The 17066-nt window shown below is 41.4% G+C and overlaps 1 protein-coding gene across 2 annotated transcripts in view; it reads left to right on the forward strand.

The window, feature by feature from the left end:
- The window catches only part of SNX1 (sorting nexin 1), a 631233-nt gene that overhangs the window by 603514 nt on the left and 10653 nt on the right, over positions 1 to 17066 (forward strand). For both annotated transcript variants that reach the window (XM_050795958.1, XM_050795959.1), the window contains 7 exons: positions 282 to 393; positions 6650 to 6777; positions 7318 to 7384; positions 12321 to 12364; positions 14503 to 14644; positions 15594 to 15672; positions 16139 to 16214. In XM_050795958.1, the coding sequence (XP_050651915.1) occupies positions 282 to 393; positions 6650 to 6777; positions 7318 to 7384; positions 12321 to 12364; positions 14503 to 14644; positions 15594 to 15672; positions 16139 to 16214 (648 nt within the window). The remainder of the gene's footprint in view (positions 1 to 281; positions 394 to 6649; positions 6778 to 7317; positions 7385 to 12320; positions 12365 to 14502; positions 14645 to 15593; positions 15673 to 16138; positions 16215 to 17066) is intronic.

The raw sequence follows: 17066 nt of genomic DNA on the forward strand, positions 1-17066 counted from the left end.
TTTTGAAAATTATCTGTGTGTACACATACCCATGTTGGTATCATGTGCTTTGGGGCAGGGCATTTTAGCAAGGTCATGTTGTTAGAAATTAACCCTAAAATGTATGGACTTCTTTTTGCTCTGTCATTACTTGGGCAGCACTTACTTTACTAATAATGATTTGCTGCTTATTGAACTGGCTGACTGGTAGCAACTGAGGGAGGCATTAAAAGTTGCTTTCTAGGCAAGTTGGGTTTGTTTTTCATGATGATGTTTTATTCAGAGTATCTCTTTGTTTTCAGAGTAAGCACCAGTCTCCAAAGAGAACTACATCCCTTCTTCCCATCAACAATGGCTCCAAAGAAAATGGGATCCATGAAGAGCAAGACCAAGAGCCACAGGATCTCTTTGCAGGCAAGTTTGGACTCAAGAGTTGTTCTAGGAACCTCCTAAATGGCTTTGTTAAGTTGCTGAGTTAAAGTCAAAACCAAAGGTGAAAAAAAAATATTGGGAACATAACTTTATATAAAATACTTTTGTGGAGGATTCCAAAGTACATGAAATACAGGCCCTGCCATCAAGATTCTTTCAGATTTAGGGAGTAAGATATAAATACACAGTTGTTTAAGAAGGTGAGTTAAACTGTTGAAACAATAACAGAAATGCAGCTGGAAGAATGATAGAAATACTAAGTCACAGGAGCTCAGAGGAGTGTGAGACCAGTGTCTAAAGCAGTGCCTGTAGCCTTGTGTGACCAAGACTAGGAGTAAGAAATGCATTTGGTGTCATAATCCAAAATATGTGCATACTGGTACAAAACAAACAAAAGTTTTATTAAATGACTTGCCCTTACTACTTCTAATACAGCCTGAAACTTTTTCTATTGTTTCCTTTTTCAGTGCTCTTTGCAACACATGGAATTGATTTCAAATCTACCAACAAGCTGTAACCTCCAGTTTGAAAAACACTAGTATAGGACAGTGTCTCAACCTTGGCACTATTAACGTTTGGGGCTGGAGAATTCTTTGTTCAGGGGTGCTACACTGTTCTCAACAGAGGGGGTGCTTTTGCCCCCCAGAAGACATTTGGAAATGGTTGGAGACATTTTTGGTTGTCACAGCTGGGAGTGCTAATGTTATCTAGTGGGTAGAGGCCATGGATTCTGCTAAACACTCTATACACAGGACAGGCCCTCAGAACAAGGAATTATTTAGCCCAAAATGTCAGTAGTGCTATTGTTGAAAAAACCCTGTCTAAAGTGATCTTGGGCCGGGCACAGTGGCTCACATCTGTAATCCCAGCACTTTGGGTGGCCAAGGTGGGTGGATCACTTGAGGTCAGGAGTTTGAGACCAGCCTGGCCAACATAGTGAAACCCTGTCTCTACTAAAAATACAAAAAATTAGCTGGGTGCTGTGGCGTGCACCTGTGCTCCCAGCTACTCAGGAGGCTGAGGCAGGAGAATTGCTTGAACCCTGGAGGTGGAGGTTGCGGTGAGCTGAGATCGTGCCACTGTACTCCAGCCTGGGTGACAGAGCAAGACCCCATCTCAAAAAAATAAATAAAGTGATCTTGGAAGAAGCAGGATTTATGTAGGAGAAAAGGAAAAAAGGGCCCCATGGTTGGGCAGGAAGTGTAAGGTATGTTTGAGCGGCAGTCAGTAAAGTTGGTGGACCACAGCAGGACATTCTTGGAGAAGTCATGGAAGATAAGGCTGGAAATGTAATTTGGAAAGAGATTTGGGAGGACCTTACACATTAATAATTCGAGTCTGGATTTTCATCTTAATGCCAATTAAAAGCCTTTGGCAGCTTTGTGTAAGGGATGTGATATGGGCAAAGTAATGTTTTAGGAAGACTGACCTAGTGGAATTGGAATTATATTAAATTAATTGCAGTGGGCAGAGACCAGATAATATTTTAGAAGGCAGTCACAAATTAGTTCAAGAATGAAATGGCAAAGACTGAACATAAGGTAATAAAAGCAGGAAAGGAAAGGCGAAAACTTTTCAAAAGGGAAGTCAACAAAATCTGATTTTAGTGATCGAATATAACGGGTATCAAAAAAAAATGCGGATTGAAGACCAAGTCAGAGGTTTCAAGTCCAAGGATTGAGAAGAAAATGGCATCATTATAGAACCCCATTCTAAAGAAAAAATTGTCTTTGGGGAAAAAGTTAGCTTTGGTTTTAGATACTTTAAATTTGAAATGCAAAGGGAAATACCCAGGAGGTGACTTGAATTTTCTTTCCTACCTGAGGAAAGACAAGAACTGGACATACGGGAATCATCTTTCTAGAGGTGGTAGTTGAAACTTCCATGTGAACAAGAGCCTCAAAAGAGTGAATGATGAGGAGGGAGAAAGATGAGGGTGGAGGGTAAGATCTTGGGACAACTCTTACGTTAGAACTCTGGTAGGAAATTGAAAAGACATACAAGGAAAGGAGATTAGAAGAAGGAATATAAAAATTGAGATTTTCCACTTCCCTTCATCCCTGAAATTTGAATATACAGTATTTATTCTGGTACTGATTATTTTTTGGATAAAATTTCTGGAGGAGGCCAGGCACGGTGGCTCAGGCCTGTAATCCCAGCACTTTGGGAGGCCAAGGTGGAAGGATTCCTTGAGCCCAGGATTTAAGACCAGCCTGGGCAACATAGCAAAACCTCATCTCTATTAAAAAATAAAAATATAAATAAATTTCTGGAGGAGAAGTGATATGAAGGCAAATAATGAATTTTCTTTGGTTATATGGAAGATTGAAAAGAAAGTGAATTTTCTATCTCTGGGACCTTAACATTTATATGATCTTTCATTATAAGAAGACCTGACCTAACAGTTTAGTGTGATAGTTACCCAGTGATTGAGTTTTATACACATGAACTTGTAGATCTTTATTAGGGACATACTTGTTCGTAGTGAGGATTCTGATTTACTTCATTCCCCTACTAGTTTTATAAGTAGCCAATACCTGCTTCACTTCTAAGAAAGGAACATAAGATATCTCGAGAATGGAATGTCTGCAATGAGACGTTTAGTTTAGGACTTGAATAGCTTCCCGGTTGTTTTAGATATTTGACTGTGGAAACTTAAATGTTCTGATATCATTTTTAAATAATAAATCTAGTGATGATCAGAGTCTCTGATGGAGCCTGAATGCTTTTCCATTACTCTTAACAGGAGTTCAAAGAAAAAAGCATTTTTTTTTTTTTTTTTTTGAGACGGAGTCTCGCTCTGTCGCCCGGGCTGGAGCGCAGTGGCCGGATCTCAGCTCACTGCAAGCTCCGCCTCCCGGGTTTACGCCATTCTCCTGCCTCAGCCTCCTGTGTAGCTGGGACTACAGGCGCCCGCCACCTCGCCCGGCTAGTTTTTTGTATTGAAAAAAGCATGTTTTAATATAAGTTTTGGCATCTTTATCATGTGAATTTCAGTAGAAGATACACAGTTCTTCAAAAGGCTGTTTTTTGTTTTGTTTTGTTTTGTTTTTTGTTTTCCCCAAGGCTGGAGTGCAGTGGTGTGTGGTCATGGCTCACTGCAGCCTCGACCTCCCAGGCTCAAGTGATCCTCCCACCTCAACCTCCTGAGTAGCTAGGACCACAGGCGGGCACCACCACGCCTGGTTAATATTTGTGTATTTGTTTTGTTTTATTTTTTATAGAGACAGGCTTTTGTCATGTTGCCCAAACTGGCAAAAGGTTTTTAGTAGCATTCTAATAAGTCAAATATTTTAGATGAGCGATACTTCTTGTTTCATTTCCAAACATGTTTGTTAACTGAATTATTTGTGTGGGACCTGCATGATGTGAATATCCAATGCATATTTCAACTGGTTGCTTGTTTCACAGACTCCTAATATCCTAACATGTTCATGATATGTATGGTTAATCCTCGAACAATGCAGGCGCAGCCAAAAATTTGTTTATAACTTCCCCAAAACTTTTCTAATAGCCTACTAGTAGCCTACTGTTGACTGGAAGTCTTACTGATAAGATAATTAACTAATCAGTTAACATATCTTTTGTATGTTACATGTATTATATACTGTATTCTTACAATAAAGTAAGCTAGAGAAAAGAAAATGTTATTAAGAAAATCATAGGAAGTGGCCGGGCGCGGTGGCTCACGCCTGTAATCCCAGCACTTTGGGAGGCGGAGGCGGGCGGATCACAAGGTCAGGAGATCGAGACCACGGTGAAACCCCGTCTCTACTAAAAATACAAAAAATTAGCCGGGCGTGGTGGCGGGCGCCTGTAGTCCCAGCTACTCAGGAGGCTGAGGCAGGAGAATGGCGTAAACCCAGGAGGTGGAGCTTGCAGTGAGCCGAGATCGCGCCACTGCACTCCAGCCTGGGCGACAGAGCGAGACTCCGTCTCAAAAAAAAAAAAAAAAAAAAAAAAAAAAAGAAAATCATAGGAAGTGAAATGTATGTACCTTTCATTAAATGGAAGTGGTTCGTCATAAAGGTTTTCATTGTTGCATCCTCACATTGAGTAAGTAGGCTGAGGCAGAGGAGCGGTTGGTCTTGCTGCCTCAGGGTGGCAGAGGCAGAGGAAAATTCATGTATAAACGGACCCATGCAGTTCAAACCTGTGTTGTTCAAGAGTCAGCAGTACTTTTTTGCTTGTTTGATTTATACTCCCACCCCAGAGTCAGATTATGTTACCACCTTTCTAGCTTTCCTCATAGGGATCAGATTTCATTTCTAACAGTGTGGCAACCCTGTTTGCATACTTGATTCACATTTAATGATTAGAATACTGATCTGGGACTTGATTATGCTATAGGCATATATGCGTAAACCATAATCTCTGCTTTTGTTTAGCTCCAAATGAAAAAAGAAGAAGAAACAGCATTCTTTGAATTTCCTAAGATTAAAATAGAATACCTACTGATCAGACCAAACCCAAATAGATATTTATGTTTTCTGTTACTAAAAAAGAAAAAAAGTTTGTACTGTTTAGGCTTAGAGCATCTAGTTCCATTGCTCCAAGTTGAAAGTGCATTCTTTTTATTTGCATGAAAAATTTTGATGCCTAAAAATGGTACATAATGCTATTTTTAAAGTCCCTTCTCTGGAACACTGAGGGAATGAGTCGTTCTGTTCAACTTAGTTCTTTCCGGATAGACAAAGGCAGCCCTTAAGCACTGTTTTTTAAACTGTTTTGAATAGAAAGATTTTCAGATATTACATGTCTTTCTTCGCAAATTGGATAGCATATATTAAGTATATAATTTAACCTTTACAAGGAGATCTAAACCATTAGGAAAAATTCTTAAATTATGCTAAAATAACAGTGCTGTCATCAGGTGTGGAAAACTTCCCTTTCCCAAATGTTACTGTGTTTGTGTCTTGGCTCCATGTTTTTCTAGCTTATGGTTTTCCTGACTCTTCCTTTGATGTCATTTTTTTCCTGTCAGTATGCCTGCCTCTTCTATCATATTGGTGTGTAAAGCGAATATCTGAACTTCTTTTACAAACAATTTTTTTTTTTTTGGAGATGGGGTCTCCCTCTGTCGCCCAGACTGGAGTGCAGTGGTGTGATCTCGGCTCACTGCAACCTCCGCCTCCGGGGTTCAAGCAATTCTCCTGCCTCAGCCTCCCAGTAGCTAGGACTACAGGCTCAGGCCGTCACACCTGGCTACTGTTTTTTTGTATTTTTAGTAGAGATGGGTTTTCACCATGTTGCCCAGGCTGGTTTCAAACTTCTGAGCTCAGGCAATCTGCCCACCTTGGTCTCCCAAAGTGCTAGGATTACAGGCATGAGCCACCGCACCCGGCCCTTTACAAGTAATTATAATAAATAGGGCTCATATAATGTTCTAAAAGGAATACTCCTTTTTTTTTTTTTTTTTTTTTTTTGAGACGGAGTCTCGCTCTGCCGCCCAGGCTGGAGTGCAGTGGCCGGATCTCAGCTCACTGCAAGCTCCGCCTCCCGGGTTCACGCCATTCTCCTGCCTCAGCCTCCCGAGTAGTTGGGACTACAGGTGCCCGCCACCACGCCCCCGGCTAGTTTTTTGTATTTTTTAGTAGAGACGGGGTTTCACCGTGTTAGCCAGGATGGTCTCGATCTCCTGACCTCGTGATCCGCCCGTCTCGGCCTCCCAAAGTGCTGGGATTACAGGCTTGAGCCACCGCGCCCGGCCAGGAATACTCCTAAGATTAAAATTGACAAATAAATTAGCCAGGCATAGTGGTATGCACCTGTAGTACCAGCTATTCAGGAGGCTGAGGCAGGAGAATCACTTGAACCCACAAGGTGGAGGTTGCAGTGAGCCCAGATCGTGCCCTGCTGTACTCCAACCTGGGCAACAGAGTGAGACTCTGTCTAAAAAATAAGTAAGATTTAAAACATAAAATTAATAAACTTATTTTGTCTGTGTTGTCTTTTTGCTTATATTTGGTTCTTGCCTAAATTCTAGGTAGGAGAGGGCAGCCAAGTGATTGTACTTGGAAAGGAGAAGGAGAGGTTGTTCTGCTAAGCCTGTGCTAGAAGAACACTTCCCTTACCTTCCTCCCCTTTTCTCCTTGTAAACATTTTTATGACTCTTAGTCTGACAGCCTCTGTGTATTAAGAGTGCTTGCTATTGTTCTTGTAAGTTCTTAGCCTATACAAGTTTAGCCTTCAAAGACCCACTACTGACCTTCATTTTAAAATATCAACTTCATTTTAGATGCCACAGTGGAGCTATCCTTGGACAACACACAAAATAATCAGAAGAAGGTGCCAGCCAAAACACTCATTTCTCTTCCTCCGCAGGAAGCCCCAAATTCTTCAAAGCACCAGCCAACCTATGAGGAGGTGAGAATCTGCACTGTTGGTCTCACCACTTTTAGGTATTTAGGACTGTGTACTGCCAGTCTGAAGTGTGGTTGAGTATAAACCCTGAGAACATAGTTATGACTCTTGAAGGAGATCTTTATGCTTAATGGACAGCCAGAATCCAATACAGGAGTCTTTCTTGGGCAGGGTATCTATTGCCCAGAGCACAAAGGCTTTCAATGGTTACTCAAGATACTTGGTGTGTGAAGCTTCCATATTCAGGAGTATAGTTTCTCCTCACTCCCTTCCTAGCCTGCAAGAGGCAAGTCTTTCTAAATCTGGCAGTTATTCATTGTCATCAAAATAAGATTTTAAGAGGATAGATGTAACAAAGACTTGTAAGCTGGCTCCTAATTTAAAATTTTGAGAGTTGGTTCATTGGGATTGTTGGGAATGGACAAAGGCTGAACACTGAAGGATACATCTTGATTTTATTAGATTGATATAAGGTTATTAACAGGGTAAAATTAATAGCTTTTTTTCATATCAACTCTCATGATTTGTCTTTTCTTGAAAAAGCTAGAGGAAGAAGAACAGGAGGATCAATTTGATTTGACAGTCGGTATAACTGATCCTGAGAAGATAGGTAAGTGGTTCTTGTGATGTTAGGATGTGGCTGTGGAAAGCATAGGTAGCTAGTTTCAGGATGGCTACCCTCAGAGTTGAACTAGCCAATGTGAAGTACTTCATTAGTATCTTTTCTGTAAAAGTAGACCCCTTGCTATGTTTCTAAGGCCAGAGACTGCAGTTACTCAATGCATTAGTCAGTCTTTTCTTGGCTTTAGGAAGAAAAATCAGAATCATCAAATACTACTAGAATCCCTTTTTATTTTTATTCTTTTTGTTTTTTGTTTTTTAGAGACAGGGTCTCATTTTGTCACCCAGAATGGAGCGCAATAGCACTATCATAGCTCGCTATCACCTCCAGCTCCTGGACTCAAGCAATCCTCCTACCTCAGCCACCCAAGTAGCTGGGACTACAGGCATGTGCTACCATGCCGACTAATTTTTTTTTTTAAGAGATGGGGTCTTGCTATGTTGCCCAGGCTGGTCTCAAACTCCTGGCCTCAAGTGATCCTCCTACCTTAGCCTCTTAAAGCACTAAGATTATAGGCATGTGCCACTGCACCCAGCTAGATTCTCTTTTTAAAAACCCAAACAGGCTGGCCGTGGTGGCTCACACCTATAATCCCAGCACTTTGGGAGGCCAAGGCAGGCAGATCACTTGAGGTCAGGAGTTCAAGAACAGCCAGGCTAACATGGTGAAACCCCGTCTATACTAAAAATGCAAAAATTAGCCAGTCGTGGTGGTGTGCACCTATAATTGCACCTACTCAGGAGGCTGAGGCCAGAGAATTGCTTGAACCCAGGAGATGGAGGCTGCAGTGAGCTGAGATCATGCCACTGCGCTCCATCCTGGGCGACAGAGCAAGACTGTGTCTCAAAAAAACAAAAACAAAAACAAAAAACCCAAACATTATCTCTCCTTCGGAGTTGATAAGACCCTTTTTTTTTAAGATAGTAAATTCCATGTGAGCACCCTAAAAAATACATGTTCTCAAATTGGGAGACATTGAACTTATTTTTCCCTCAAGAAGTTTGAAACTCTCATTTATACATATACTTTTGATAACCTTATGAGGTGGTGAAGTCTGTCTGTGGGGTCCAGGTTGAATTGTACTCAAATTGAAGTTAGATCTTCAAAAAGCATAACACTTAACTTTGTCTGAACTTGGATTTTTATGATGGCTTTCCCCTCTCCCAAGCTTGCAAGAGTTATCCCTGAGTGGAGAACAATAGGCCTCGTCTTTCCTTGTTCTAGCTGTAGTCCCTTACAGAAGAGGCTATACAGAGCCTGTCTTCCTAAACAGGAGTGTTTATACAGTTAAGAGGACAAATGTAATTCTCAACCCTTGGTCTATTTGAAACTAGGGACAGGAACTTGTTAGACTTTATGCCAAAATGGTTATCTTTTTTTTTTTTTTTTGAAACAGGGTCTCACTCTGTCACCCAGGCTGGAGTGCAGTGGTACAATCACAGCTCACTGCAGCCTCCACCTCCCCAAGCTCAGATGATCCTTCCACCTCAGCCTCCTGAGTAGCTAGGACTACGGGTATGCATCACCATGCCTAGCTAATTTTTTTGTATTTTTTGTAGAGACAGGGTTTCACTATGTTGCCTACCCTGGTCTCCAGCCAAAATGGTTGTCATTAAACTGTTGATTTTAGGCCAGGTGCAGTGGCTCACGTATGTAATCCCAGCACTTTGGAAGGCCAAGGCAGGAGGATCACTTGAACCCAGGAGTTCAGGACCAGCCTGCCCAACATGGCAAGACCACGACTCTACAAAAAGTAAAAAATTTGCCCTGTCTCTACAAAAATATAAAAAATTATAGAGGCATGGCGGTACATGCCTGTAGTCCCAGGTACTTGGGAGGCTGAGGCGGGAGGATCACTTGAGCCTGGAAGGTCAAGGCTGTAGTGAGACAAGATAACGCTACTACACTCTAGCTTGGGTGACAGAGTGAGATCCTGTCTCAAAAAAAAAAAAATTTTTTTTTATTTGAACTGTTGAGTTTTGCTTTTCCCAGACTGTTGCACTGGTAGGATGTTTTTGAGGTTCTTATACAGTTCTGTCATTTAACAGAAAAGGAAATTGAGGACCAAAAAGGAAGTAGCTTCCCTGTTAGGGCACAGTGTGGCCCATGGTAGAGCCTGGGCCAGGATTTTGGATTATATGTCTAGATTCTCTCTTGCTTCTCTAATATTTATGGATATTCTATAAACACATTAATTTTAAGCTAGTTATTCACTGCTTTAAATCCTTGGTGGAATAAGATGAATGAATGGCACTAATTCTCTTAAAATGTAATAAGTCATGATGTCTGAACCAGGAGAGGGAACATACTGGTCTCCTAAGGCTGCTGTAGCAAAGTACCACAAACTGGTTAAAACAACAGACATTTCTCGCAGTTTTGGAGGCCAGAAATCTCAAATCCTGGTGTCAGCAGGCCATTCTCCCTGTGAAGACGCTAGGGAAGGACTGTTCATGCCTCTCTCCCAGCTTCTGGCAGCCTCAGGCCTTCCTCGGCTTGTCGATGCATCACTTCAGTCTCTGCCTTTGCGGTCATGTGGCATTCTTCCTAAGAGTCTCCACATTGCCTTCCCTCTATGCATGTCTATCTCTGTGCACACATTCCTTCTTTAACAAATAAGGACGCCAACCTGAGTGGAGTAGGGCCCACCCTAATGTCTTCATTTTAACTTGATTGCATCTATAAAGACGCTGTTACTAAATAAGATCACATTCTGAGGAACTGGGAGTTAGAACTTAAAATGCACCTATTTTGAAGGGGACACAATTTATCCCATTACAGAGAGGAAATTAAACAGTCCATGGATCAGATGTATTTAAACACAAATCACTCTTGGTGATAAGTTTTCATCTCCTTGCACTATAGTCTAGATTCTTAGTCATGTTGATGCCAAGAAACCAGCTAATTAAAATATTTTCATATTCAAGGCCTGATCTTTGTAACAACACATTCTGTTTGTGTGGGCTGTTTATTCAACATGTGCTTCTTGTTCCTGCACACATCTAAATAATCTAGAATTTAACTTTTACCAGGATATGCTTTTTAGAGCCTTGGTAATTTGCATGTGTTATCTTCAACTCTGAAATTATTCTGGAAATTTACGTAAATTTAAAACCTTGTATTACTAGCTCATTTGCAGATCTGTGTGCTCTCTACGTACATGCAGTATGTCTCTTTTCATGTTCATTGCCTAAGTAAAAGCAGCTGAGAAACAAAATATCTGAAGATCCTGCTTTTCTTTTTTCTCTGTGTTTGCATTTAGACTTTCTTTCTTTTTTTTTTTTTTTTTTTTTTGAGACGGAGTCTCGCTCTGTTGCCCAGGCTGGAGTGCAGTGGCTGGATCTCGGCTCACTGCAAGCTCCGCCTCCCGGGTTTACGCCATTCTCCTGCCTCAGCCTCCTGAGTAGCTGGGACTACAGGCGCCCGCCACCTCACCCGGCTAGTTTTTTGTATTTTTTAGTAGAGACGGGGTTTCACTGGGTTAGCCAGGATGGTCTCGATCTGCTGACCTCGTGATCCGCCCGTCTCGGCCTCCCAAAGTGCTGGGATTACAGGCTTGAGCCACCGCGCCCGGCCTGCATTTAGACTTTCTTAATTGCAGGCACTAAATTATGGGATTCTTGGACATTTGACCATAACTATTCTGCTGTGAATGAAATTTTGATATTACTTCTATAAAGTAAACTTAAATTTCTTTTTTTTTTTTTTTCTTTTATCAGTAGTAAACATCCTTAGTAGTATTGGGTAATGTTAGTAAGGTGGTTTAGAAGAGAACTAAAGTTGGTAATCAGTATAAAGTAATTTTTAAAGTTTAGCTTATGGGTTCTGTTTTATATACACCCTTTTGGTAGGGGCTGGGGAAGTACAGCAGACAAGCCCTCTGTTCCTGTGTAATCTTCAAATTCTTGGTACATTTTGCAAAAAGCAGGCATTTCCAGCCATCTTACTGAAACCAAGTTGTAATGTGTGACCCTGCTGATCCAGTACTGCCTACTTTTCCTTCCCTTGGCCCCTCACCCATCCCCCCAGAACCAGTTCAGGGGCCTAAGCAGCTGGTAACTGTTGACCTAGGTTTTCCTGTTTGATGTGGGAAGGAATCAAGGGTGGGGGAGGCAGGGGACAAAACCAACCCCAAACACCGTAGTCCAGCACTGGAGCTGTGTCTGTTTGGATTCTAGAATATGTCTTTTCAGTGCTCAGGGTATCAATGGCATCTTTATCTCCTTAAGTGGTCTAGGTCAGGACATCACCACAGAGCAAAACAATAGCTTGAATCCCAAATTATTTAACAGTCAAAGGCTTTTTCATAAAAATAATTGCTCCAGGAAAGGGAGATATGTGTGACATTAGGCAGCCAAAGTGTCTTCCTGCCAGACCCTTTGCTCTTGGTGAACATGCTAGATCAGAGAGGTCAGTGTCCCCCCCAGCACCAGTGGAGGGGGTTGTGACGATATTTCTGAAAGAGCAAATCAAGCCCAGAGCTACCCTAGGGTAGAACTACTTGTTTCCTTTTACATCAGTTGCTTCCTTCTCCTCCTGCTTTATACAGCAAGAGAATTGTTTGGTTTCGGACAGATGTGTGTAACCAGACCAAATATTGGCATGGTAACAACTGATGGATTGTCAGTATCCAGTGCTGCTTTGTGGAGGGTATAAATGGAGCCTGGCTTTGAAACAGAGGGCTGACTCTCTTGTGTAACTCAAACTGGGACCCAGCCAGCATCCATGGGGGCTTGCTATGTGCCACAGAGGCCCTGAGGCAAAGTAGGAACTGGATTCTAAGATTGCATATAAAGCTTGGAGATGAAACAAGTGTCCCTTCTTATCCAGGGTTCCTATGGCTTATGATTCCTGGTTAAATGTTAGTTGGATTGGCACTGCTTTGGTTTCTAAGATAATCTTCTCCTGCTTTCTTGTTCTCCCACAGGGGACGGTATGAATGCATATGTAGCCTACAAAGTTACAACACAGGTGAGCCCAGGTGGCCCTGCTGAAGACCATCTTCATAGACTTGGGTGCTTGTACCAACGTCATCGTTCAGATTATTTCTGGGTATCTCCTTTGTTTCTTTGCCAACATCTTCATAGTGTACTCAAGATGGAGCAAGCCTGCATCCCCTTGGAGATCTCATCTGGGTACTCCAGACTGAGTCTTTTTAATACTCTTCTAGAAAGCTAACATTTCGGTGTGATTCTGTGAAGTCGTGTGGTATATCTGATACAGCTCTTTTAGAGAACCATGTGGTGTGGAGCTAGATTCACAGATTGCCTTAAACTATCTTTTAAAATCTTCAATGCTTTTGAGGTTTCAGAGAGCTTCTTGTAATACTTAACCTTTTGCCTCTCTGGTCGGGTCTTCTTTCGTATATAATATTAATGCATAGAAAATGTACACAATGTGGTATACAAGTTATGAAGCATAATGAATGAAGCTCTAAACTTACCACTAGTCTTGAGTACCACTGAATCCACTTACGTGTTTTTCCATCATATCCCCTGCCTCACACCTTAGAGGCGCCCTTTCTCCTGAGTTGTCTCTCATTTCTTTTATAAGAAATCTTTACACACACACATATATATATATGACTGTTTTGCTTTGTTTTGAGTTTCATAAAAAATATCATGCTGATAATTGTGCTTGCTTTATTTAGTATTGTTTCTTTCACCCATCCTTGATGGTCATAGCTGTAGTTAGTTCATATACCACAAAATATTTGTGTTTTACTGTTGTGAACATTTTCTCCTGTCAACATGTTTCTGGTTTTTGTAACTGGGAACTTTCTTGCATGTCTCTAGTGCACATGTGGAAGGGTTTCTCTAGAGTATGTAACCAGGAGTAATTCCCGTGGGTCATAGGTACTGCAAATATTGGACACAAGGAATACAAACTGTTTTTTAAAGTCTTTGTACCAATTTATACCCCATCAGCAGTATATAAAAGTTCCCATTGATTCACTTCCTTGCCAGCAATTGGTGAGGCCAACCTCCTTAAATTTTGCCTATCTGGTGAGTATAAAGTGAACTCTCATCGTGATGTAGGCCTAACCTTTTTTGGTAGAAATCTGCTTTATATTGTCTCTCTACTACTTGTTGGCCTGTGTCCTGTGAACTCTAGATTATGATACTTTAAAGGTTACTGTCTACAGCTTAGACATTTCATCCAATTCCCACCCTGCTCCTCACCTGCTTCCCCTTCTTAGAAGCACTTTTTGTCTGTCTTTAGTTTGGCTGCTATAATTCCAGCAGCTAATACGCTTAAATAAGTCAATGAGGCCTGGCGCAGTGGCTCACACCTGTAATCCCAGCACTTTGGGAGGCTGAGGCAGGTGGATCACCTGAGGTCAGGAGTTCAAGACCAGCCTGGCCAACATGGTGAAAACCCATCTCTACTAGAAAACTAGAAAAATTAGCCAGGCTTGGTGGCAGGAGCCTGTAATCTCAGCCACTTGGGTGGCTGAGACAAGAGAATTGCTTGAACCTGGGAGGCGGAGGTTGCAGTGAGCCGAGATTGTGCCACTGCACTCTAGCCGGGCAAGGTAACGTGTGCCTGTATTCCTAGCTACTTGGGAGGCTGAGGCAGGAGGATCGCTTAAGCCCGGGAGTTTGAGGCTGCAGTAAGCTGTGATCGCACCATTGCACTCCAGCCTGGGCCACAAAGTGAGATCCTGTATTTAAAAAAAAAAAAAAAAAAAGCCAATAAAAGATGAATGGGTTACTGTAGAATTCTAGCTTTAAACTAGAACTGAACATTTCTTTCTTTAGAACAAGAGTTCTTAACCTGGGAATGAAACTATATTTCAATTTTTATTTCCTCAAAGGTCACCATGGCTTCAGATGTATTTGAATTTAATTGATTGCCTTTATAATCCTATATATTTTTTGCATTTAAAATCATTATTCTGAGAAGAGCTCCTTAGGCTCCCAGACTGCCAAAGGGGGAACTATGGTTTTAAAAAGTTTAAAGACTCTCTGCCTTGGAGAAAGTTATTTACCAGGTGACTGAAGGGCAGGGATCTGGGAAATGGGTTTCTTTAATGTCAATTGGATGGCTTTCAAGATACCTTCTCCTGTTTGGAATGAAATTGCCTTGTGTTTTTCCCCATCCCCAAGACGAGCTTACCATTGTTCAGAAGCAAACAGTTTGCAGTAAAAAGAAGATTTAGTGACTTTCTGGGTCTTTATGAGAAGCTTTCTGAGAAGCACTCTCAGAATGGCTTCATTGTCCCGCCTCCACCGGAGAAGAGCCTCATAGGTAAGTAAGCCTGTGGTCTTTCATTCCACTCGGATTGTTTTCCTTTGCATTCTCTCCAAAATTCACTTACTGTTTAGTATATTAGACTACTTCTATTAACAGTCTTGTGGTGAGAAAAGAGACATTTCCAGTGTTTTCCGGCCCTGGAGGTCTAGAGAAAAATAGAGTATTTTGGCATGTTCTCTTCTTGGGTGCAGTAGGAGCTCTGGGTTTAGCCTCCAGAGTTGTTATGTTCGTTTGTTTTCTGTTGGTCTTCAGGAGTCTTAAATGATTGCGGTTCCCTCCAAATTGAAATAGACTACACTGGATTAGGGGTCAGAGGAAGGAACCTCTTCATTTTTTTTGTATTTTTTTTGTTTTTTGGTGTTTGTTTTTGAGGTGAAGTCTTGCTCTGTCACCAGGCTGGAGTACAGTGGCGTGATCCCAGCTCACTGCAAGCTCTGCCTCCCACGTTCAAGTGATTCTCCTGCCTCAGCCTCCCGCATAGCTGGGACTACAGGCGCCCACCACCATGCCCAGCTAAGTTTTGTATTTTTAGTAGAGATGGGGTTTCACCATGTTGGCCAGGCTGGTCTTGATCTCTCGACCTCATGATCCGCCTGCCTTGGCCTCCCAAAGTGCTGGGATTACAGGTGTGCACCACTGCGCCCGTAAGAGGCCAGGAGCCTCTTCATTAACATCAGTTGATGTTTGTACTCAGGGTTCCATGGCCGCCTTTTTAAGAAAATGTATTATCTGCAAGTCCTAGAGTTTAGAACCTTCAGCACTTAGAGACTAGTTTTCAAAAATGGCTCTCAAGTAAAGAACCTTTTGTTCATCCCTGCACATGACATAGAAGTGGCTTAAGTTGTATGCGTTGCCTTTCCTCCTGCTGACACTTTAAAAAAAAGAAAGATGTGTCCTCTTCATGATGATTTATGGTTATTTTGCTTTTTAAATTCCATTCTAGGGATGACAAAAGTGAAAGTTGGGAAGGAAGATTCTTCTTCTGCAGAATTTCTTGAAAAACGGAGGGCTGCTTTAGAAAGGTAAGTTCCATACAGCCATTTTCCTGAATAACGTGAGGACAAATGAGAAGCTGAAAAGTGAGTCTAAATGATGAGACAGTCCTTTGAGTTAGAGATGAAATGTGAATGAATTGAAGTTCCTCACCTCCATATTATCTCTCAACTTTTCCTGAGTTGCCTATTTTCCCGCCTTGGGAATAGGCCATCTTCTGTTTTTTTCCCATCCCGAGTGAGCAGGCAGTCATGTTCTTAGACAATCAAATATGAATGGCTCTGAGGTTTCTTTCTGACCAGTTATTTTTCTCTCCCTTTTTGGAAATGTCAGGAATGTGAACTTGAATATGCTTACAAGGAGAGTCCTACTTAAGTACCTTATCTCAGGGTACTTTAAGTAACAGAAGACGTGGTATCACTGCCAGCGCCGTGTGACGCCCAGAGCCTTCTGAGGCCAGCTCAACTAACCAGATGGTAACTGCTTACCTTGTAGGTACCTTCAGAGGATTGTGAATCATCCTACCATGTTACAGGACCCTGACGTCAGAGAGTTCTTGGAGAAAGAAGAGGTTAGTATTCAGTGCAAACTGAATTTCATAATTTATGTCTGCTCCTAGTGAAATGAAACTAGTTCATTCCAAAAATATGTGAGCACTTAACATGACTAGTACCAGACTGTATCCTAGTTTTGGGTGAACCCCTGAGAGTGACAAGTATTTTTCAGCCTTTGAAATAAAAGAAGCTCTGCCTGAAGTCAAAAGTAGTTGGTCGTAGGGGTCAAATGGCAGCCTAGTATTATTTACTGGATCAACACAGTGATCTATTTGGCAGGTCCTTGGCATGTTGTAGGTTGCTTCTTGGCTCAGATTGAATGCATATTTTATGCCAGGCGGGGCATTGGTTAAAAACCAGTTACCACAAACCACAGAACTGCTATGTAGGAAAAGTGTTGATTGAAGTAGACAGTCTCTTTTACAGGCCATGTGTAGGCTAGTCATGATTGTCAAAAATTGAAAACAGCTCAATTGCTAACAGTGGAAGAATTAAGTAAAATATATCAATATAACCAAATATTTGATTATCATCATAAACAAAGTATACAGAAATGTTAGTACATGGACGTGTATGTTAAAAGAATTATAAAATGTGAAACATGAAATAGCATGTAAATACAGCTGTAGAAACATGTGAGTCATTAAGGATCAAAAGAAACACTTGAGTGAAATGTTTTATCTCATAGGAAAGCAAACTAGAAGGAAGGAAGTGACTGCATAGGGCTATCATTTTGCTTTAATTTTTATTTTTAAATTTTTCTTTCATTTGTATATAGTATGTGTTATTCCAGTGAAGAAAATGATAATAAATGAGGAGTTTTTTTCTCTGAAATGAAATGTTTTAATTAAAAATTCCCTGTCAAATGC

Source organism: Macaca thibetana, chromosome 7, assembly GCF_024542745.1.
Source record: "Macaca thibetana thibetana isolate TM-01 chromosome 7, ASM2454274v1, whole genome shotgun sequence".
Classification (NCBI taxonomy): Eukaryota; Metazoa; Chordata; class Mammalia; order Primates; family Cercopithecidae; genus Macaca; species Macaca thibetana.